At 50.0% G+C, this 24,540-nt stretch overlaps 1 protein-coding gene across 2 annotated transcripts in view; it reads right to left on the bottom strand.

Annotated features, from left to right (window-relative positions):
• The window catches only part of SOX30 (SRY-box transcription factor 30), an 879,778-nt gene that overhangs the window by 167,790 nt on the left and 687,448 nt on the right, over window positions 1-24,540 (bottom strand). The window contains exons 3-4 of one of the 2 annotated variants that reach the window (XM_078653719.1): window positions 13,089-13,256; window positions 11,508-11,994 (exon numbers count right to left, since the gene is read on the bottom strand). In XM_078653719.1, coding sequence (XP_078509845.1) covers window positions 11,508-11,994; window positions 13,089-13,256 — 655 coding nt within the window. Of the gene's footprint in view, window positions 1-11,507; window positions 11,995-13,088; window positions 13,287-24,540 lie in introns of both variants that reach the window. The other variant, XM_078653718.1, reaches the window with a different exon arrangement.

Here is a 24,540-nt window from a genome sequence, read left to right on the forward strand (position 1 = left end):
TAGCCCAAACAGGCGGGTCAGGTCCTCTCTGAACCAGAACACAAGCAATACAAGACCGGTTTCGCCCTCATGGCTCTTCAGTCAGAGTTAGCTTGGTTCTAGTGATAAAATCGTTGCTGGGTTGCTTGTGTTCCAGTTCAGGGAGGACATGGCCTGGCAGCTGGGGCTGGACTGTTCCTGTTGTGGAGTAGGATCAAGACTGATTAGCATACGGATGGGTCCAAACTGAGGAAGCATGGTGGTAGAAAAACGATAAATTGGAATGACGCATGAACAATTGCTAGTGACTGAGATTAATTCAAGCATTCGATCCCCAACACCTTGTTTTTGATGCCCTGTAATGGTGACAACATTTTATCGAGGAAACGAAAATGAAAACCAAACTAAAATGAAGAATCCAGATAGAAATCATTGGAAAAATTGCTAGATAATAAAAGCATTAAGTGTCCTAGAACAATATGAAAATAGACACATTCTATCAGAAGAAACATTCAAAGGCAGGCTCCACTGTTTCAAAATATTTATCACCTGAGTTTAACTCAATTCAGGGCATTATCTGGCAATAGAGAGGTTATGCTCCTGCTTTAATGGTGGAGGGTGATATTTTTAGTTTTGTCAAACTGTCGTCCATCTTTTTTTTTTTTTTTTGCTTTAAATCTTTTTATTATCAACATGAGGAAATAGCAATAAACAATAACATAACATCAATATACCCAAAAAGGAATGCAGTTGTCTAGGACTCGATAAATAAAAGAATCATTTAACAGAAAAAAAGAAAGAGAAGAAAAAGGGGAAGGTTTTTACATAAATGATCCCCAGATTTTTTCAAGCTTACATAATGATTGAATCCCCCTTATTTTTATCAAGTGCGAGTTCCATATCGTATGTTTCTTTAACCAGGCCCCACCACTCCAAAGCCAGTGGTGGGCTCTGCGAGATCCAGACCAGAGCTATTGTTAGTCTAGCACAAGCCTGTAATAGTTATTAGGTCTTTCTGGCTAGAGTCCCTATTCTGCCCCCTCCCCCCAACATCACATCCAATACTGTAAATGATATAGATCTACCAAGTTTCTGAGACAGAATTTGAGCGACCCTTCGCCAAAACTCAGCTAGTGCCTGACATTGAAAGAACATATGTTGCAAATAAGCTGCGAATAGATCGCACTTTGGGCATTTAGTCCGATCACTGGTAGAAGTATTTGACGACCACCTTGCTATCCTTTCAGGAGTGTAACATAATGAACAGATAGTTCTGTACTGCTGTAATCTCAGGTTAGAAGAATGTACCGACCTACAAATACCACTAAGTACAGACGAGATAGTATTAGCTGTAATATTGGTCCCCATTTTTTGACTCCATTGCTCAGCTAATCTCACACAGTCATCCTCTTTATAAGAGTTAAAACTTTTATATCCAATACTAATCAGTGATTTATCCTTAGCCATATAAATACAGTCCCATATATCAGAGTCTAGTACGGCTGTAAGTTTCATACTTTGTGTAAGATAATCACGGATTTGATAATACTTAAACTGCATATTCTCTCAGCGATTATGTGAGATCTTTAATCCGTCAAATGTCAAGCACCCACTAAAATCATACAAATCCCCCAGATTTTTAATACCTAAGTTAAACCATTGCTCCCCCCCCATCCTGAAAAATTCCCGGGAAAACTGGATTATCCCACAAGGGAAGTTTGGGATGATAAAGCAATGTTTTACATTTATTAAGGATAGCCCGCTAGATGATTACACTTTTCCGGTGCAGTCTTAAATTTGACCTGCTTATAGTAATTTGGGTCGTTAGTTCTGTACAGGAACATATTAGATTCTTCCCCCAACATAAATACATGATGAAAGAAATTGTTACTAGGGCTTAGTAAACTGTGTATACGTCCTAGAGAAGCTGACCAAAAATATAATTAAAATTCTGGAAAATCGAGGTCCCACTTATTAAATGGAAGTTTTAGTAGCTCAATTGCGCGACGCGTTTTTTCATAGCCCCAGATAAACTGCTAGGCATTTAAAAAATGAGTTATTGAGACGCAAGGGGATGGACCGAAACAAATAAAGAAGTTTAGGAAGAATCTGCATTTTTATTACATTCATCCGCCCACTTATACCTAAAGGAACCTTATGCCACTTTTTTAATGAGATAACTGTTTCTTTCAGTAATAGCTCATAGTTTAGCGCGACTATCTCATGTAATTTGGCAGAGACTCTGATCCCTAAATAAGTAGCGGAATTACAAACTCCTTGTATTGAACCGGAGGCTTATAAATCATCACTATTTGAATTTTATGAGTGTTCAATCTGTAGCCTGAGATAGACCCAAATCTCCTTGCCTCCAGAGTTATCCCCTTCATTGCTTCCCCCGCGTCTACCGAGTATACTGCGATGTCATCTGCATATACAGTAATTTTAAGGGAATTCGAGCCGGGGATAAAGGGAATTATTCAGGATTGGTTTTGCAGGGCCACTAAATATGGCTCCATTGGCAGTGCAAATAATAAAGGTGACAGAGGGCACCCTTGACGAGTACCCCGTGATATTAAAAATGTAGACAATTGCAACCCCGCATAGCTGATTTTGGCGCTAGGATGGTCATACAAAGCTTGTATCCATTGTAAAAACTGGCCTTTAATCCCAAATGTTGATAATGTGGCCCAGGGAAAGTCCCACCCCACTCGGTCAAAAGCTTTCTCTGCATCAAGTGCTGTCAGAGCCGTATTTACATGGGCCGTGTCATACCTTCCTAAGATGAACCCATGTTGTTGTGGGGACACCAGGCCAGGCATTATCGGTGCCAGGAGAGTCGTCAACACTTTTGAAAATATTTTCGCGTCGGTGTTTATAAGTGATATGGGTCTATATGACCCGAATTCATCAGCTGTTTTAAAAAAAAAATGTTTAAACACGATCTGTGTGATATTCCACGATTAGGGGCCTTTCCTCCAGTTCCAATATGGCTACCTACCTGACTAAATAGTGGGGCTAGCTCGTCCATGCATACCGTATATAGCTCCAGAGGGATTGAATCCTCTCCCGGTAAGGCAGAGATTGCCAGTTTAATTTCTGCTAATGTAATATCTCCAATTAATGAGTCAGATTGTTCATCCTCAATAGATTCCAAAAACTAGTTTGCAAAAAGGAATGAATGTCAGGCGGTGCCGGCCTGTTCTCCGGGGTATAAAGTTCTCTATAGTAATTAGTAAATTGTTCGAGTACCTGCTGGGGACGTTCATGAACCGTGTTGTTAGGCCCTTTGAGGAACTTGATGAGAGTTTTAGCTTTATCGTCTGCCACTTTATATGCTAAAATTTTCCCTATTTTCTCCCCGCTCTCATACTGGGATAAATAATATTTATTCAGCTTGATAAGGCTTTTTTCCCTGAGTATATTTTTTAGGGCACATTTAAGGTCAACTAGAGTATATCCCAGATCCTCTACCTCTGTCGAACCCTGAAATAGTGCCTCAGCCATTTGATTCTCTGCTATGAGTATACTTGCAAAAGTTTTATCCATCTCCTTCTTACGTTCGTAGTTCAGTCTCAATATAAATTGTTGAGTGAAACCCCTAATACTAGCCTTACAGGCATCCCAAACCACAATATGTGGGCTGAATCAATATTAATTTCCAAAAATTCTTTTAAATGTGCCTTGAGTTGTAATATAAAGCCTGTATTTGACAATAAATGCCTATGGAATGAGAAAAGCCGAGGGCTCTGCCTCACTGCTGCAATGTCTATACGTGAGCAGAGTTTATGCGCAGCTGAATAATAAGTATAGCCAGCCACGTCAGGATATAGTACCCGCCAAGCATCTTTTATGGCATGTATTCGGCCCATATTGCGGAACGTATTTTACGCATCATTTGCAAAGCCCCTCGTCTAGTAGTATCAATATCGTAGTTCATGATGCAATTAAAATCACCCATTACCACCCGTTCTCCCTCCCAGCCCAGCAGCTTAATATTTACCCTATCAAGGACAGTGGGATCATCTATATTTGGGCCATACAAAACACAGAACGTATATTTACAGCCTTCCACTGTTATCTGAGCTATAGCCCATCTGCCACTTTTGTCTGAAGCTATTTTACTAGTCTAGGCTCTGAATTGCTTATGTTTTAAAATTGCAACACCTCGTATTGAGGCATTTAGATCTGAGCTAACGACTACATCATAGCCTAATTGTCTTAATAAACTCCGGTCTTTATAGAAAATGTGTATTTCTGAAAGTAGGGCTAAGTGCGGGTTGTACATCCTTAATTCTTCAAACACTAGCCTCCGCTTATTTCTACTATTCAATCCTGCCACATTCCAGGCTAAACATCTCAGTCGATCCTTCCTAGTGTTTTTTTTTTCTTTCTTCCTTATTCATTATAACCAAAATAATGTTGCCATTAATATTTTTAATGCACATTGTCTTCATGTTGTTTTTACTAGAATTTCCCCCCCTCGTGAACCCACCCAACCCCAACTGCCTCAACCCCACCCCTTCCCATCCTACTCCCCCTGTCTCATAGAGGAGGACTCCTCTTTTTATCCAGCTGCCATTAGTCTGGGCAGCCATACAGAGTCACAGCTGTGGTGGTCTACCCCACACTTTTTTCAACATCATCTTGACAGATAGCACTTAATATACACTTAATATACACTAGCCATACTCAAAAGTGAAAAGAGAAAAAATAAAAAAGACCCAGAAGCTCGCTGACAACCCCGCTTGATTTCAGGTAATTTCCCTGAAGCCCCCTCAACAACCCTATGTTGTTTAGCCATTGTGCATAATTATTATAGGCCACTTATTCTGCTACTTCTCTGTAGCTTCTCCTTGCCACTTGGCCACTGACTGTTCAGCTTCCTTTTCATCCGTGAAAAAATATGTGTGGCCCTTCTTAAATACTTTTAGCAGCACTGGTTCTTGCAGGAAAGCTTGGCCACAAGAGCTTTAATTGGATCTATAAACTGTCACAGTTTCCAGCGCTTTTCCATTGTGATTTTGCTTAAATCCGACCTGACAAAAAAAGTAACAGATTCTATTGAGGCTGGAGTGTTGGGCCAGGCCTTCAATGAAACAGCCTGTCCCAGTAAGAAATTTCCCAAATAGATCAAGAATGGCCGAGGATATTGACCTCCATCATTCCTCTGGACTAACGGTAGTCTGTGGGCCCTTTGCAACTGCGAGTCCCAGCCCCAGTCAGAGAGATCGGGGAATGCCTTTTGGAATAATTGGACTATATAAGCCCTTGGATCTGCCTCTTCAGCCCCTTCCGGGATTCCAAAAAGTCCGATATTTTGTCGCCGCTGCCGATTTTCCATGTCTTCCAGCTTGGCCTGTATACTTATGATCTGAGCCTCATGTTTATTCGCGAGAGCCTCTGTGCGAGCCGGCAATTCTTCAGTGTTCTGAAATCTCTTGAGTCAGCTCCCCTAGTTTGCCCGCCATCTCCTGCAGAGAACATTGCATTCTGCTATTATCTTCTCCCACCTGTAAATAGTGCTGTTGTGCTTCATGTCTTTGCTCGTTAAGCATTTGCAATATCAGGCCAAGTGATGATGGCACGTCTTCCTGGTTAGCCATAGCCCCATCTTTTGACTGAGTAGCCGCTTGAGTCAAATTAGAACTTTCCATGGTATGAACCAATCTGGAGGCTGGAGCAGGAGCTGCAGCTGAAAGTGTGGATTGATTCCCATCCGGGGAGCCCAGCTTGGAGCTATTGAGTGCAGTTATAAGAGAAGGATGAGCCTTCATAAGATTTCCGTCCGTGGGGCTAGTACCTGAGAGCCGCAGTGCCAAAGTCTTGACACCGCCCTTTGCCTGCACCCATTTCCGTTAAGGGCTGTTATCAGCGATGGCTTTCCCTCTAGGAGTTACAGTATTCTGCCCACCAGTTGTTTTTTTTTATTTTATTTTTAGACTTTCCCCTTCCTTTCTTGCCCCCAGTTCCTTTACTTGTATCCGTAGGGGTTCTAGTTAGTCTCTGTTAGCTCCTCAAAAATCTTGATAGAACACGAATCCTCGCATGCGCCTGTATCATCAGCCATGCTGTCTATAGCCGTGCACACTTTTGCCCCCAGTTCTGCCACCGCGTCAGCAGAGTTCTGATAAAATATACCCCAGGATCTGACGTATTTGGCAGATTTACATAGTTCGGTGCATTAGCTATGCCAGAAGAATCGAGTAAATGAATCGTCCCTTTGTCGAATATTCCAGACACGCATGGCGGCTGGGCTATCGTAGAACTGGAGGTCTCTAACAATTCAGTGACCTTCCCATCCCCTGGGTCTACGTTTAAGATCCCAGCCGCCCCATCTGCGCCTGCATCTGACACCATATTACCTCCGGGAGCACGGGCAGTCTCGTTATCATTAGCAACTATGTTGCAAGGTGAAATTGCTATTGGTGGGACCATAATCACTTTGTTACCAGTAGTCTCTTTCTCCAGATTGTTAACAAGAAACTCCGCTACTTTAAAAACTGTGGCATACGTGTTAATGGCTTGCTGACAGTCTGACCTGTTTTCTCCGCTGCCGCACCGCCATCAGCAATTCCCGTTTCTCCTATAGCCGGTGCGGGTTGCTCTCGGGGGGTTCTTGGATGGCGCCATTCCCCTCTGCACTGCAGCCTCAGATGACGAAGCTACGGTAGGAGCAACTGCTAGCAGCAGGGGTGACCAGTCGAACGCCGACCGGCCCGCCACTCTCCACATGGGCAGCCGCTCGGTCTGCAGCAACCACCCAATCCGAAACCTACAGGGACGCCACATCCACTTCTCAACTCGTGTGTGCTCAGGTGCAGGCTCGTCTTCCCCTGCTGTCGATTCTCAGTTCTCCAGTTTGCCAAATCCGCAACAATTCCAGTATCCAAGGGTACATTGTAAGCGCTTTCCTTAATCTTCTACCATGTGTGGGGGAGAGACCACCGCTCTGCTGTGCTCCGTGGCGGCTTCAGTCCGCCATCTTACTCCTCCTCCCCGAGCATTTCAATGATGGGCTAAGTCTCACAGAAAAAAAATCACTTTCGTCCATCTAGTTCAATTTATTTTCAAAAAACGTATTTATTGTTTCACTACAGATTTTATCTCTTCTAAAATATGTTCCAAGATCCAGTGTAAGGCCATGTCTACACTGTGTTTATGGCTATCAATGAAGATCCAATAAAAGAGAACCCAAGTTCACAAAGGCACCTTAAGGGCATTTCTGTCCCTAGTGTCACATGTCCATACACATAAACTCATTCATTCATACAATCATTTGTGCACATTTGTGAACAGACGAGCAGCCCTGTGGCAGAGGGCTCGCGCGCGCTGGGCGCTTTACCTGATTTTTAATTTCCTCATTCTCTGCTGACCCAAGAGCAGCCTTCCTTCGTCACGCTGATTGCTAGCGGTTGACGCCATCACTTTGTTTTTAACTCACTCCTCCCGCCCTGTTGCTCCTCCCACCTCCCGCGTCACGTGCCTATTTAGGCCACGCCCCTTTTTCTCTCTGGGTGAACAGACGAGCAGCCCTGTGGCAGAGGGCTCGCGCGCGCTGGGCGCTTTACCTGATTTTTAATTTCCTCATTCTCTGCTGACCCAAGAGCAGCCTTCCTTCGTCACGCTGATTGCTAGCGGTTGATGCCATCACTTTGTTTTTAACTCACTCCTCCCGCCCTGTTGCTCCTCCCACCGCCCGCGTCACGTGCCTATTTAGGCCACGCCCCTTTTTCTCTCTGGGTGAACAGACGAGCAGCCCTGTGGCAGAGGGCTCGCGCGCGCTGGGCGCTTTACCTGATTTTTAATTTCCTCATTCTCTGCTGACCCAAGAGCAGCCTTCCTTCGTCACGCTGATTGCTAGCGGTTGACGCCATCACTTTGTTTTTAACTCACTCCTCCCGCCCTGTTGCTCCTCCCACCTCCCGCGTCACGTGCCTATTTAGGCCACGCCCCTTTTTCTCTCTGGGTGAACAGACGAGCAGCCCTGTGGCAGAGGGCTCGCGCGCGCTGGGCGCTTTTTATCTGATTTTTAATTTCCTCATTCTCTGCTGACCCAAGAGCAGCCTTCCTTCGTCACGCTGATTGCTAGCGGTTGACGCCATCACTTTGTTTTTAACTCACTCCTCCCGCCCTGTTGCTCCTCCCACCTCCCGCGTCACGTGCCTATTTAAACGTCTCCTATGCGGCCGCGCAGCGGACGAGCGCAGCGGGCGCGCCGGCGTCGCCCCGGAGTCGCACCAGAGTCAAGCCCGTCTGCGCCCGTCCGCGACCGGCCGGACCCAGGGGCCAGGGATGCTGCCACTGCCATCTCCTACTCATCCCCCGCCCTTTTGCACCTTCGAGCCGCCGCCTGCCCCCTATCGTTTGACACTTGGACACGGATCACTTCACTTGGAATTGCTGGTGACCTACCCCCCCACCTGGGCCCGCTCACTCCCTCCACTTCTCTTATTCTCCCTGAGTCACAGATCCGCCTACTGTATCTCAATACTCGTTCCCTTGTCAGGCACCAAACTGACATCTTCCATCTACTTATGACTGAAAGGCCTGATGTCCTTTTGCTCTCTGAGACCTGGCTCACGGACGACTCTCTCCCAGATATCTTGGCAGCGCTACCCCCTGACTACTGTCTGCTTAATACCAACCGCCACGGGGGCCGTCCTGGAGGGGGGGTCGCAGCGGTAATACGTAAGGACATTCATGTTATCGCTCCCACTTCCATGACTCTCCCTGATGTGGATAACCTGGTTTTTAGTCTCGGGACCGAGGTGGGCGCAGTTACCTTTATGGTACTCTACCGCCCCCCCCAGCCCATGCCCTCCTTTCCTGCATCGTTTATTGAACAGCTCGCCGGCCTTGCTACTTCCTCCCCACGCATAGTCATCGCTGGGGATTTTAACTATTGGTTTCAGCATAAGGACGCCGGTCCCCATGCCTGTGAACTGTTTGAAGGCCTCTCGAGTCTGACCTTCAGCCAATTAGTTACCTCTCCTACTCATAGTGGTGGTCACATACTTGACCATATCTGGGTCCATGGGGTGAAGCCCTCCCATCCGCTTATCACGCCCTGTGTGTGGTCTGACCACTGCCTTATTGACACCACCATTTCTGTGGTGGGTCAGATTAGGATCCCCCCGCGGGAGGGTGGCATGGCCCGCAAGTGGAAGACCGTTGATCCTTCCAAACTGTTAACCCATCTGTCTCACACTCGTCCCCCCACCCTCAATAACCTTGACATCAACGAGCTAGATGGCCAAGTCTCCAACTGGCTCATATCAGCCAGCGACACCTTTGCCCCACTAATCAAGTTCCCTCGCTCCCGCCACAGCAACTCACATAAATGGTATACTCCCCATCTCAAAACCTTACAGCTGGAGCTTCGCCGATCTGAACGCAGATGGAGAAGAGACTACGGCCCGTCAAGCAGAGCTACTTATGCGGCAGCTCGCAATAAGTATAGATCCGCTATCTCTGAAGCCAAGAAAGCCTATGTCTCTGAGAGAATTCTACGTGCCCCCTGTAAATCGAAGGAGATTTTTAGAGTTCTGGACGAATTTACTTCTGACTCCAGAACGCTCCTGTCCCAGGCCCCGACTCAGGAATCCTGTAACGCACTTAGCACTTTTTTTTTTACAAAAGATTGTTCTGATTAAGGACACTATCCCAGTCTCCTCACTGGGCGCTGACTTCGCTACTCCCCCTCACAACGCCCTTTCTCTCACTCAGCTTCCTCCATTAGACCCTACTTCCCTAGCCAGCTTTGCCGCTCGTATCAAGTCTGGTTCTCCTGACGACCACTGTCCACCTTCTATACTATGTGACATCTGCCGTTCCCTACCTGACTGTATCCTCCCTTTGCTTAACTCTTCTCTCCTCTCAGGGACGGTACCCAGCTCCTTCAAGGAGGCCGTTCTAGTGCCTCTGTTGAAGAAGCCTGGAGCTGATCCTGCCGTCCCGGCGAACTATCGCCCCTTCTCACTCTTACCTTTTCTTTCTAAAATCTTAGAGGCCCATGTCACTGCCTGCCTCTCGAGGTTCATCGAGAGTTCCACCTTCCTCGAGGCCAACCAGGCCGGTTTCCGTCCTGGCCATTCTACAGAGACTGTGATCCTGGCGGTTCTGGATACCTTGAGAGGTGGAGCCGACAAGGGTACCTCCCAGGCCTTGGTACTATTAGATCTATCGGCCGCCTTCGACACGGTGGACCATAACATCCTTCTCCACCGTGTCGAACAGGCCGGCATCCAGGGCCTGGCGCTGGCATGGGTCAAATCATTCCTCACTGGGAGATCCCAGTCTCTCAGCCTAGGCACATTTAGGGCACCTAGGGAATACCTGCCTTGTGGGGTCCCCCAGGGCTCCTCTCTATCCCCTCTTCTCTTTAATCTTTATCTTCGCCCCCTTCTTTTTTCTTTGAGGCAGTGGGACGTCACCGTTTTTAACTACGCGGACGACCTACAACTCATTTTCTCTCTCAACTCTCCCTCTGCTATTCCCACCTTCCAGGCAGTTATGTCCCATATCTTTCAGTGGATGTGTCAGAACCAGCTGAAATTGAACCCAGGAAAGACGGAGCTCCTCCTGCCGGGTAAGAGCTCCGTACACTGGGGTCCACACTTCTGGCCGGCAGAGCTTGGCTCCCCCCCCACCCCGGTAGCCTCGGTGAAAAGCCTCGGGGTCACCATTGACGCGGGGCTCTCTCGGGCAGCAGGTGGGGACGGTGGTTTCCTCCTGCATGTTCCAGCTACGCAGGATTAGGAAGGTGGCTTACCTCCTCACCCCCGATGCCCTGCTACAAGTCATCATGGCCCTCGTCCTCTCCCGCCTGGATTTTTCGAACTCCATCTATTATGGTTTGCCCAAATGTTCCATCTACAGGTTGCAAATCATTCAAAACCAGGCGGCGAGATTGGCCCTCGGGATACCGAAGTGGCAGTCTGCCAAACCCCTCCTTGCCAAGCTTCATTGGCTCCCTGTCAGCCTAAGGGCCGCCTTTAAGCTTGGCTGTCTCGTTTTTAAGTCTCTCTCTGGTGCTTGTCCCGCTTTCCTGAAATCTCTTATTCGACCCTACTGTCCCTCACGTAACCTTAGATCTCTTCATCTACATCTCTTGGTGGTCCCTTCCTTTAAACTCTGTAGATCTGGTGGTCGAAGATTCGCCTTCCTCGGCCCCAAACTTTGGAATTCCCTTCCTCTCCCAGTTAGGATTTCTGGTTCTCTCATTCAATTTCGCAAATCTTTAAAAACCTGGCTCTTCCCACAACCTAGCTAAATTCCTTCTGTTCCTCCTCTTGTACCTTTTCAGCGCCATGATACCCACGGTGATAGTGCGCTCAATAAATACCCCCTTAACATAACATAACATAACATAACTCACTCAAACAACCCTGAACTCTCAAGAATGACGAGAGTTTACTCCAGTAAGATCAACTTAGACATAGCTTTCAGCACAGTCAACGGGCAAAATATAAAAGCTGCCAAAATTAGATGAACTCTACATTTTAACTTAATAACCGACTGAGACTCACCTTGAAGGGAAGTAGTGTGGTCCTGGTAAGAAGTATGGATGGTGGAATGAGAACCGTGGTGGTGCCCCAAACAAGCTGGCAGGATGACTCAGGGGTGCTGGCTGGTACATGTGGGGATGTGGGATGGGCGTCCCTCGAGAACATGTAGTAGTACCAGAATACTCCTTGGATGAGTGCATGTCAGGGGAAGTAAACCTTGGATGCAGAGAACTGTCATTACTGGTATTCTTAGCAGTATTGTCCACTGTCACAGGTACTGATCGCTCTAAGGGTCGTGATGGTGCTGAGCAGGGCACTGGAAGGCTGTGGTGTGGCTCTGCCTGTGCTTGGATCACAGAACGCTGCGGGGTCATTTGGGGGCGAAGAGACAAGCTTGGGGCCTGCGCCGATATCTGGCCAGAGTTAGCAGTATTTGACTGGAAAAGCGTGATGGGAGCGGTACGCTGAAGGGGTGGGGCTGATAGAGGCATTGGAGGTGGAGCTTCACCTTGGAAAAGGAAAGAAAAGCAAGAGTCAATCACACACAAACACCTGGGAACATTCTAAAATGTAGCCACTATTCATATAGTACTTTGAATTTCAATTATTTACAAGATAGAAATATTATCTTCTTTTTTCTCTCCCCGTCTCCCCACTCAGTCCATTTACTCTGCTTCGACCACATCCAATATCTCTCCCCCTCACTGTCTCATTACCCCACCATTTGCTTCCTACTTCCTTCTCCTCTTCAGTCTTCCACTCTGTCTTTTTTCTCACACCATCTATATGGCTTTCTCTATTTTCTCTCACTGGATCACTAAAAGGGGAGTTGTATGCCTTTCTTGCTCTTTCACAGTTCATGACTCTGATAGTTGACATTAATTTGTTTATGATTTTCAGACACATTGAAAGTGTGGAGCATGATCATGATTTGGGGGAGCACTTGTCTGTTAACAATGTGCCTCTGTTCACCCCATGCCTCTCAGGAATGAAGTCACAGATATAACACCCTTAAGTAGACACAAGCCCACACAGAATCCAAGACAGAACTCAAATAGCACCCTGGGGAGCTGACACCGTCCGGCCAACAATAGCAGTTGAGGCCTCAACAAATATGAACAGAGAGCCCCTGATAATAGACACCAACACATCAGAAAGCAGAAACAGGCACAGTCAGAGGCAGCAGGCACAAAAAACAACAAGGGGGGTGGGGAGTAGGTACAGAAAGAATTGATATAAGGACCACGAAGAGAGGTCACTGACAACAAATACACACAAATGAAAAGACACACGGGAAAGCAGAGCTCAATCGACTGAACACAGGCCAAACCAAGGCCCAGACCCCAAAGTGGACTGCAATATATTCAGGGAAGGAGCAAACAAGGACACGGGGGTCAGACACTAACAATACACAACTTCGGGAATCCTAGCTCTTTGCCCTAATCCTCGGAGCATGGTCTCAAGTATACTACAGAATGAGGAGGGCTTCTCTTGAGATCTATTCATTTGCTCTGTGCGCACAGTGTCCATGGGCTTACATTACAAGTTAACCGACCTATGCAACATGGAAGCATTTTAAGTTTAACTAAAACAGAAACTCACCAACACTGTGTGTGAGAGTGGGAATTACCACAGAGTATGCCGGTGATCGGTATGGGTACAGTGCCGTGGCGTTCGTGGTGATGATGTTCTGGGTGGTGCCAGAGAAAACTGTGGAGACGTTTAAGGGGAAGCGTTTCCTTTTTCCGGGTCGGGGCTGGTAAACCCAACCTGAGGACACAAGCCACAAATAAAATTTACCTGAGGATAGAAGAGATGTCTAAATGTTTCCATTATAGAAAGTCAGTGGTACAGAACTATATATGAGTACAGAAGTCATTAAATTAATTCTAACTTTTAAAAGCTGAAACATGATTCCTTTTTAATAATGACATTTTTATTATTCCATAACCAGATAAAAAAAAAACATAGTCCAAAGAAATGGCAACATGGACGAACTGTGCTAAAATTAAAAGAGTGCATGATAACAAAGAATCATTTCGCAGTGTGAAGATTGGCAACCACTTTAAAAGAACTTTTTTACCACTGAAAATGCTTACTGAACTTCCAAAATGAGAAGGCTTCTACCAGAGTGCAAAGGACACTAGCAGCCGTGGGGTTCTGGATCGCCAAACGTGATACTGTGCACCACAGGAGCTAGGAAGAAGCTCCAAACTGACAGAGGGCGTTAAATGGTATGAATTAGTGTGCTCTGCGGAAAAGAATGATATACAAATCGAGGGGATGTGAGAAGACACATGTGAGCATATGGGATCCTAGGATTCCAAGTAATGGAGTACAGTGACTACGCCAATGCCAAATGGTACAGGTGGTAAACATTTGTGTGAATATGTACAAGAATATACAGTTCCCCAAGTGTCTAAAATGCGTGGGTTTCAGATTTAAAGGAAATGTAAAAAATATTCCATTACAATTATATTGAAGACAATAACAATTATAAATACAAATAGATTGTCCATGCCAATAGATGTGGCTTTAATGTGCTACACCCTGCACTCACAATAGCATGAAACTCATTCAGCATTCCCATGGGCACATCTTTCACCTTGCACTTATACAGACATACCACTCACTCTGCAATCACACAGGCCCACCACTCACCCTGCAGTCATACACTACTCTCCCACACTCAAACTGCACCTATCGGCGTGCTTGCGGGATGCCCTTGCCAGAGACTAGGGCGTGCCAGCTGAGCACATCCTGTTGACAGGGTTTGGCGCTGCATCCTTATTATTATTATTAAATTGAATTTGTAGGGGCAGAGCAGACGTGTAACTCTAACGCTCCCGCCGACTGCCCACTAAAGCACTGGCATCTGGCCGATCAAGAGATCATTGACCTCAGCACCGGAGCCATATTGATCGCAGGACTGAAGAGGAGCGACCTGGATGGCGTGAAGAGGCCCCGGAGAGCGTAATCCTGGCGGCGCAAGGCGAACGCCCGAGAGCGCGCCCTCCCAGCGGGGTTGCGAGGTGAGGCCATGCGATCCCTGGCGGAGTGAAGCGCTGCCCAGACAGTGATACAGCAAACCCGAGACACCTGACCGGAGCAGCGGGAGACGATGGTGGCTCCGCTCCATTAGAAGAGTAGCGGCAGACAGGCGAGACTGAGGAGGGCGCCGGTGGTGATCCCGCAGCAGAGGAAGAAATGTGCCGAGCCGCCATCTTGTGGGTGTCCTCACACGGCTCAACTACATACGCATACGGTTGAGGGCCCGATAGTGGTGCCGGGGCCTCCCATGGTGGCGCTGCTTAGGGAGCGCATGGTGAAATTGCCAGTAACACACGGTGGGGCTCTGGTGAGGTGGAAGACTGGGCAATCGCTGCTCATCGGAGCGGCGACATCGGGGCCTAGGCGAGTACGGGAGGCCCGGTCGGAGTGCGCGCCCTGAGGCCCTATCGGTGAAACATCTATCCCTGAATGGTCACCCACTGTGCCGCATATGAGCAGCGACACACGAGAAGCTAGTGACCCCTAGCAAGACACACCGCCGCTGCAGAGGGCTTGCGGGGAGGCTGCGGCCAGTCGAGAGCCCTGCGACCTGGTCCGGACACCCCGTCCGGTGAATCCCTACAGCAGGACGCAGCACAGCCTGACTCGGCGTGCACACCGCGGGGATTGTAATCGGGGCGCTCAGCAGACACACAAAGAGAGCACCCTCCACCAACCACTGAGACACAGGCTGGAGAGACAGGCCCTAAAGCTGACGGGGGGTCTTGAGAGTCTGGTGGAGACCCCCCCGCACCAGGAAATACAACTGCTGGGCCCGAGCAGAGGGAGAACTGACTCCACAGATTACCACACAGACTGGCAGCAACCATAGACGGCGTCAGGCAAGTGCCGCTTATTGAGATCAGATTGTGGCAGGGAAGAGCGGCGAGGGAGACTGCTCCTACGGGCGGTGAGCCACCAGCGGACTGGGGTGCATGACAGCATGGGGCGGGGAAGTTGGGCCTACTAGGGCTGTCTTACGGAGGGAGGCGCCAAGCTCCCTGCGGGTGATCGCACAGCTACAGAACCACCCTAACCCGCTTACCTTTGTGCCCTGCCACCCAAAAAGTGTCACGTGCAGCGAGGAGGCCGGACATTCCAGAGTCCAGCGTTCCCTGGAGAAGTGGATTCGGTGCCCGGTGGGAGCACGGTCAGCTTACGGTTCCCTTGGGACTCGGTATGTCCTCCTCCCGGGGGCGCAAAGACAAGACCCTGAAGGACTTGTTTGCGAAAGCATAGGCTGGGCAGCAGGCTACCGACATTGCAACGGACGCTACCCGCCCTAAATCCGAGCGTGATGATGGGGCGGAGCCGATCACTAAGGCATTCCTGGAGTCCATGTTTGTGGCCCTGAGAGAAGATATCCACACACTCAAGCAAGAATTCACGGAGGAAATCAAGGAGGTCCGCAGGGACATGGATGGCATCGGCAAATGAGTCGCCGATCTAGAGGACAAGAGCGACGGGAGGGACACGGAACTAGCAGCGCCGCAGCAGGAGGTTCTCAGGATTCATGATCAACAGGTTGACCTTCAGACACACCTTGAAGACCTGGAGAACTGCTTCCGGCGCCATAATGAACAAGTTACTTACCTTCGGTAACGATATATCTGTAAGAAACAGTAGTTAGTATTAGATTCCTTACCTTAGAATATCCCCAGGCGTCAGTCTGGATCCGGAAACTTTTGCGTAGCAGTACCCCTGCGCGTCGGTAGGCGTCGTCTGCAGGCGTCCCCTGCGGCTCCGCGTCGTCGGCGTCGTGCGCCGTGATGACGTCGCTGGAGTATATAGACGCCGCCTCCGCGCGCTGACGTCAGTTCTTTGCACACAGCTTTTCCGCGCCAGAACACGCAGAGCCATGTGAGAACCAACACTGGTGCCATTTGAAACTAGGGCCCTGAAAGGGATGTCCTTAACCCTAGGTATCAGTTCGCAGAACGGGGAGGACGGGCGGGGCGGTAAGGAATCTAATACTAACTACTGTTTCTTACAGATATATCGTTACCGAAGGTAAGTAACTTGTTCATCTGAAAGAAACAGGTTAGTATTAGATTCCTTACCTTAGAATAGATACCCCAGCAATACCAACCCCGGTGGTGGGTCTGCGAACCAATACAACCTACACCAGAAAGTCCTGGAGGACCGAACGGCCAAAGAAGCCATCCCTCCGGACTTGACTGTCCAGGCAGTAGTGCCTCGCAAAGGTGTGCAGCGAGGCCCACGTGGCCGCCTGGCAAATGTCCTGCAAAGGGACTCCCCGGCCCAGGGCAGTAGTAGCCGCCGTGGCCCGAGTGGAATGGGCCCGCAGCCCAACAGGAGGCTCCTTCCGAGCCAAAGAGTAGCATGCTTTGATGCACAGGACGACCCACCGAGAGATGGTCCGTTTCTGTACCGCCCTTCCCTTCTTCTCACCCACGTAGCCAACAAACAGTTGGTCATCCACCCGGAACTGGCGTGTGCGATCCATATAGAATGAAAGCGCACGTTTTGGGTCCAGACGATGGAGCCGCTCTTCATCCTTTGAAGGATGCGGAGGCGGGAAGAAGGAGGGCAAGGTGATGGACTGCCCAATGTGAAAAGCAGAGACTACCTTGGGCAGGAAAGAAGGTCTAGTCCGAAGAACCACCTTATCAGGATGAACAGACAAGAAAGGAGGTTGAATAGAAAGAGCCTGGAGCTCACTCACTCTCCTGGCAGAGGTGATGGCTACCAGGAAGGCCGTCTTTAAGGTGAGAAGACGGAGAGGACAGGAATGAAGGGGCTCAAAGGGAGCGCACATCAGGAAAGTCAAAACCAGGTTCAAGTCCCACTGAGGCATCACGAACGGAGTTGGAGGATACATGTGCGTGATGCCCTTTAAGAATCTTAACACAATAGGGGACTTGAACAAAGATGGCTGATCAGGTAGCCTCAAGAAGGCGGAAAGGGCAGAAAGATAGCCCTTGATAGTGCCCAGAGCAGAGCCCTGCTGGGCAAGGGAAAGGAGGAAGAGGAGAACCTCAGACAGAGGGGCAGAAAGGGGATCCACAGCCTTTGCTGTGCACCATGCCACAAATCTGTTCCACCGGCAGGCGTATACCGACTTTGTGGAGGGACGCCTGGCTGCCAGAATGACATCACAGACTTCAGGAGGCAAGTCAAATGGCCTCAACTGTCGCCGCTCAATCTCCACGCATGGAGGTGGAGACTGGACAGGTTCGGGTGGAGGACCGTCCCCTGCTGCTGCGACAGAAGGTCCTCCTGAAGGGGCAGGCGGATCGAGGGACCGACTGTCATGCTGAGTAGCTCGGGATACCAGTACCTTCGAGCCCAGTCCGGAGCCACAAGGATAACTTGGGCCCGGTCGCGCCTGATCTTCTTCAGCACTCTGGGCAGAAGTGGTATAGGCGGAAAGGCGTACAACAGACCGCAACTCCACTCGCGCCGAAAGGCGTCGCCGAGCGAGTGCCGTCTTGGAAACTCCAACGCGCAGAACTGATGACATTGCGCGTTCTCTTCTGTGGCGAATAGATCTAACCAAGGCTCTCCCCATTGCTGAAAGAGGCCTCTCGCCACATCCGAGTTCAGACGCCATTCGTGATCCACCGAGCACCGACGGCTGAGTTCGTCCGCCCTGGCGTTCAGAGAACCTGCCAGGTGTTGAACCGTCAGAGTCACGCCCTGACGTTCCAGCCATTGCCAGAGGCGCAGAGCCTCTTGGCAAAGGGTCCACGACCCCACACCGCCCTGTTTGTTGCAGTACCACATGGCGGTGGTGTTGTCCGTGAACACCTGCACTACACTCCCGATGACAAAGGGGAGGAATGCCTTCAGTGCCAGGCGAATCGCCCGCAGCTCCAACATGTTGATATGGAGCCGGGACTCCGCCGGAGACCAGAGGCCTCTGATCTCCGCCTCTCCCAAGTGGCCACCCCAGCCTTGGAGGGACGCGTCCGTCACAACCACGTGCTCCGGCTGGGGAAGGGAGAGGGATCTGCCCCTGACCCAATCGCGGTCCGTAAGCCACCACTGCAACTGTCTCGCAGTGCCCTCCGAGATCAGGACATGGTCGGATAGGTTGCCCTGATGCTGGGCCCACTGAAACTTCAGGTCCCACTGCAGAGCCCGCATCCGCCATCTGGCGTGATGCACCAGAAGGATGCAGGAGGCCATCAGCCCCAGAAGCCGCAGCGTCAACCTGACCGAAACCCGGGATAACGGCTGAAAGATGGGAATCAGAGCCTGAATATCCCGGACCCGCCGTTCCGGGGGATAAACCCGAAACTGCGCCGAGTCGAGAACCGCTCCGATGAAAAGGAGCTTTTGAGAGGGACACAGGTGTGATTTCGGCACATTGATGGAAAACCCCAACTCGTGCAGGAGGTCTGCCGTCATCTGAAGGTGGTGGACGACTGTCTGGGGCGAGCCCGCCTTCAACAGCCAGTCGTCGAGGCAGGGGAAGACTGAAACCCCTAACCGGCGCAGATGAGCTGCGACCACCGCCATCACTTTCGTGAACACCCGTGGGGCGCTGGTAAGGCCGAAAGGGAGCACGATAAACTGAAAATGCTCGTGGCCTACCGTGAACCGCAGGTAACGCCGGTGGGCCGGCAGGACGGGGATGTGAAAGTACGCATCCTGCAAGTCCAACGCTACCATCCAGTCTTGTGGGTCTAGAGCAGCCAAGACCTGAGCCAAAGTCAACATCTTGAACTTCTCCTTCCGGAGGAAGCCGTTGACGTTCCGTAGATCCAAGATAGGACGCAGGCCTCCCTTGTCCTTCTTGGGTACCAGAAAGTAGTGGGAGTAGCAACCACACCCTACTTCTGGCCCAGGAACGCGCTCGATGGCCCCCTTGGCCAAGAGGGCCGTAACTTCCTCCTGCAGAAGTGTCAAGTGGTCCCCCGACACACGGTGGTTCTGCGGTGGCATGGCTGGAGGAGTGGACTCGAAGGGGAGGGCATAGCCCCTTCGGACAAGCTGCAGCACCCACCTGTCCGATGTTATCGCGCGCCAGCGGGAGTGGTGATGGCGAACCCTGCCACCCACTGGCGTCACGTGAGCCCGAAAGCTCGGACTAGGAAGGCTTGGATGCCGCAGCGGAGGGAGGCGTGGACTGACCACGACGCTGGCCTCTACCGCCACCACGGCGGAAACCACGGGCGCCACCGCGCTGGGGAGCGCTCTGCGCCGCGTGGCTGGCAGCACGTGTGGGACCTCCTCTCCCTTGGCCACGAAAGGGCCGAAACGAACCCGTCTGCTGGCGCTGGGTCTGGGTCGAGAGACCCAAGGACTTGGCCGTGACCCTGGAGTCCTTGAAGCGCTCCAGCGCGTGGTCCGCTTTGTCACCAAACAGGCGACTGCCATCAAATGGCATGTCCATAAGCGTATTTTGGACGTCTGGTGAGAAGTTGGCAGATCTCAGCCAGGCATGGCGACGAATCGCCACCGTAGTGGACATGGCCCGTCCCAGTGAGTCCGTGGTGTCCAGACCACAACGGATCGAGTACCGCGCCGCATCCCGGCCTTCAACAAAGGCCCGGGTGAGCTTGTCCCGCACTTCCTGGGGGCATTGCGGCAAACACTCCTCGACCGTATCCCACAGGGAGTGGGTGTAGCGGCCCAAGAGGCACGCGGTGTTACAAGACCGCAGCCCAGCACTCAAAGAGGAAAACACTTTCTTTCCAAATTGGTCGTACCTCTTTGATTCCCGGTCGGGCGGAGCCGACGGAAATGCGGACTGCGAAGTGGAGGCCTGGATCACCAGACTCTCCGGGGAGGGATGGGTGGACAGGAAGGCAGGGTCGTCCGCGCAGGGACGGTGACGCCTGGCAACGTTCCGGTCAACCGGCGCACCAGAGGCGGGCCTGGACCAGGTGCCCAGAAGGACATCCGTCAGGGCCTCATTAAACGGCAGCAGAGGCTCCTGGGGGCATGACTGCGGTTTAAAAACTTCCGTCAGGATATTCGGTTTGACCTTCGCGACGGGGAGCTCAAGGTGTAAGGCCTTGGCAGCCCTCATCAGGACCACCGAATAGGCAGCACCCGCCTCGGACGCCACAGGGGACGGAGAGACAAACCCAGGGTTGGGCGACTCGTCCAGGCCACTGGCATCACCCAGATCACCTACCCAGTCCACATCGTACTGGCAGGCACGGGATAGAGGGTCCTCAGACCCCTCCCAACCCTCTCCATACTCCTCCTCGTCATACCCATATTCTGGGTCGACGATATAGACATCGGGGTCAACGGGCCCCATCGGCGTCGGGTCCGGCGTCGGCCGACGCCGGTCCGGCTCCGAGTCCGGAGTCGGGGAGGAAAGGGGGGTGGCGCCGCGCGGCGTCGGTGCCGGGGACCCGACGCCGGCCGGAGCCGACGGCGGAGTCGCTGCACCACGCGGGGGCGGTACCACGGGCTGGCCCACAGGAACCGACGCCGGAGAGGCCGGGAGACCAGCCGGCGACGAACCAGAGGGAACCAGCGGCGCCGGGGCCGGAGCCACCGGCGGCGCCGGGGCAGGAGCACCCGAACCGCTCGGGCCCCCAGACGGAACCGACGGGCCCGCAGGCGCCGAAGGCCCCGCCGGAGAAGACCTCGCCCTCATAGCAATGAGGAAGGCCTCGATCTCCTCACGCGACGCGCCTTCCCCAGGGACCGACAGGTGTGGGGTAGACGGCGTCGGCGACCCATGCGGGACCGCGGGGGTGGGGTCACCCGAGCCCCCGGCCGCAGCACGCGGGCGTCGGGGGGAGTCGGGGGTGCGATGGCGACGCCCCGACTTCTTGTGCTTACCTGACGAGCCGGAGGAATGGTGGCGACTCCCGGAGCGCCCATGGCGGCTCCGCGACCGCTCCCTCGACCGCTCCCTCGACCTCCGACCGGACCGGGACCGCTCTCGACGCGGGGCCGACAACCGGAGTTCGAGAAGCTTGCGGGACCGCTCCCGCCTAGCTTTTCCAGTCAAGGCCCGACAGTCGACGCAGGACTCCACGTCGTGGTCCGCGCCCAGACACCGGAGGCAGAGTCGATGGTGGTCGGTGACCGACATCATGCGGTCGCACTCGTCACAACTCTTGAAACCGGGCATCCTACCGGCACCGTAAAGATCAATCAGTTAACAAAAAACTTGGTCAAAAGACCGGAGTACTGCTCTTCGGATCTGCGCTAACTGGCGCGGAAAAAAGAAGAACTGACGTCAGCGCGCGGAGGCGGCGTCTATATACTCCAGCGACGTCATCACGGCGCACGACGCCGACGACGCGGAGCCGCAGGGGACGCCTGCAGACGACGCCTACCGACGCGCAGGGGTACTGCTACGCAAAAGTTTCCGGATCCAGACTGACGCCTGGGGATATTCTAAGGTAAGGAATCTAATACTAACCTGTTTCTTTCAGATATCCGGATTCAAAGAGTGAACTGGACGACGACATGAAGGAAAAGGGAGCTATTCAACCACATCCTAGGTAGACCCCTAGAGAAGGAACTGCGCCTGGACCGAGCACATAGAGTGGGTCCTCAGCGGGCCCCATTAGCTCCACCGTCGGACATTTTGGTCTGCGTCCAAGATTACCGCACCAAAGAAGATATACTCCAAAAAGCTCGCCAGCCACATCCACTGACATTTCGCGATCAGACGCGGTCCTATATCAAGACTTTTTTTTGTTCAATAATTTTATTAGAATTTAAAAGAGTATATAAACATTTGAATAACATATAGGTGATACATAAGAGAAAATAAATAAAAAGTATGAATACATCATAAGTTGATATCTGAGATAAAATATAAAATGAAATCCAAAAAGTCGGGAACCAAAGCAATGGCATCACCATAGGTTATCAAAGAAAGAAAAATAATAGAGAGAAAAAGAAGAAAGCAGAAAGAAAAAGATAGAAAAGGGAAGAAAAGAAGGAGAAACAGAAGGGAGGTTAAAGAAAAAGAGAGGAAGAAGAGCAGGGAAAGAAGAAGAAGAGGGAAAAGATCTTCTAGGGAGCTACACTTATACAGAAGGACAACATTCACACAGCCGAATCAAAAGGATACTGAGCAACCAAACCCTTAGAAGATAAATCCATATATGAGTCTAAAGTTTTCCAGACCCCTTTAGAAATTGAAGGAGAGAGATGAGCATCCTCAACTGAGGAGTGTGCACCTCTTAAGAAAGAGACCCAAGCCCACCAAGTGTGATAAGAGATCGAAGAAAAAGATTTCCATTCCATAAGAATTACTTTCACTGCAATAGTTAATAGCAAATCTAGTAATTGGGAATCTAAGGAATCTAAGGGTAGTGGAGTACGAGATGCAAGTGGACCTAACATAATCATGGGGAAAGAAAGCTGAAACCGGAGGTTAAAAATCAATTGTATTAAGTCCCAAAAGGGTTTAAGTAGCGAGCATTCAAAAAACATGTGTAGGTAATCACCTGGACATAGACCACAACTCCAACAAAGATCATCATCCTTCAATTGAAGAGAGTGTAAACGCACCGGAGTCCAATGGAGCAGGTTAATAGAGAAAAATTTAGATTGGATTAAAGAAGGAGCAACCTTATTCCGAAGAGAGAGCTTCCCAATCAAGCGCCAATCATCTGCAGAGATATGGGCAATAATATCCTGCTCAAAATGAGATATCCATTTCTGTTGTATGACAGTACATTCGGCAGGAGAAGCATCAGAGAGAAATTAATACATTTTAGAAGCCACATGACCTAAACGAAGCCACATTTGAAATAATTTAATAGAAGAAGAGGTTGGAGTCAGACGAGTTTTAGCTACCGCCACCTTTATTTTCAGGAAAGTGTAAAAGTCCAAATTATTGAGAGAGAACTGTTGGGATAAGGTAGAAAAAGGAAGTGGATCTCCATTAGAGTCATATAAATGATGCACTAAAGTTATCCCTTTGTTAGCCCAATACAATATCAACCCAGGGTCAATAACAATTTTGATACGAGGATTGTGCCACAGCGAGGACCATCTTGATTTATGAATAGGAGTAGTAACTCGTCTATCAACCTGTTTAATTGCTGCAATAGTATCTAAGATGATAGAGCGCGAGAAAGGGATAGAAAGAGTAGAAGTAGTTAGAAAAGATAAGGGTGGTAAGGGAAAAGCAATACTCTGCTCAATGAAGAGCCAAGAAGGAATATGATCAGGACACAAAGAGAGCCAAAGCGCCCCCTGCGAGGCCAAAAAAGCAGTTTGATACTTTTCCCAATCAGGAAAGTTACAACCACCCAACTCATAAGGTTTCTTCAAGTATTTATTAGCAATTCGAGCCCTCTTTTCATTCCAAAGAAACTTAGAAGTAAGGGAGTTTATTGTATGAAAAAAGGAAGGGGAGAGTTTCACAGGGAGCATTGAAGAAACAAAATTAATAATAGGGGTAATCATCATTTTTATAGTTTGAAACCGGCCCCACCAAGAAATATATTTAGGAGACCAATTCTCTAAAAGCTGTCATACTTTATTAATAGTCTGAGCCTCATTATACGCAACAGTATCATAAAGAGTACTGCAAAACCCGATACCCAAGTTTTTAAGCTGTTTAGATTGCCACTTAAACCCTGCAGAGCCCATATGAGCCGGAAAGCAGTAAGCGTTTAAAGGGAACATTTCCGTTTTGTCTCTATTAAGAGTATAGCCAGAAACACCCGAAAAAAGAGAGATGGTATCAGAAATCGCGGGAATGGCCCGGTCAATATCTTCAGAAAAAATAAGAACATCATCTGCATATGCAGCAGTTTTAATACAATGCGAGCCAAAAGTAAAACCACTGATGTCTGGATGGATGTCAATCAAACGAAGCAACGGATCAATAGAAAGTAAAAACAAAAGAGGGGACAAAGGGCAACCTTGCCTGGTGCCTTGGCGAAGATTGAAAAAGTGGAACCATTGATTCTAATATTTGCTCTAGGCTGGGCATATAGGGACAAAACCATATTAATAAACGATTCACCCAAATTATGGGCACAAAGAAGCGCATGTAAAAAAGGCCAAGAGACCTTGTCAAAGGCCTTTTCGGCGTCTA

This window comes from Lissotriton helveticus, chromosome 7, assembly GCF_964261635.1.
Source record: "Lissotriton helveticus chromosome 7, aLisHel1.1, whole genome shotgun sequence".
NCBI lineage: Eukaryota > Metazoa > Chordata > Amphibia > Caudata > Salamandridae > Lissotriton > Lissotriton helveticus.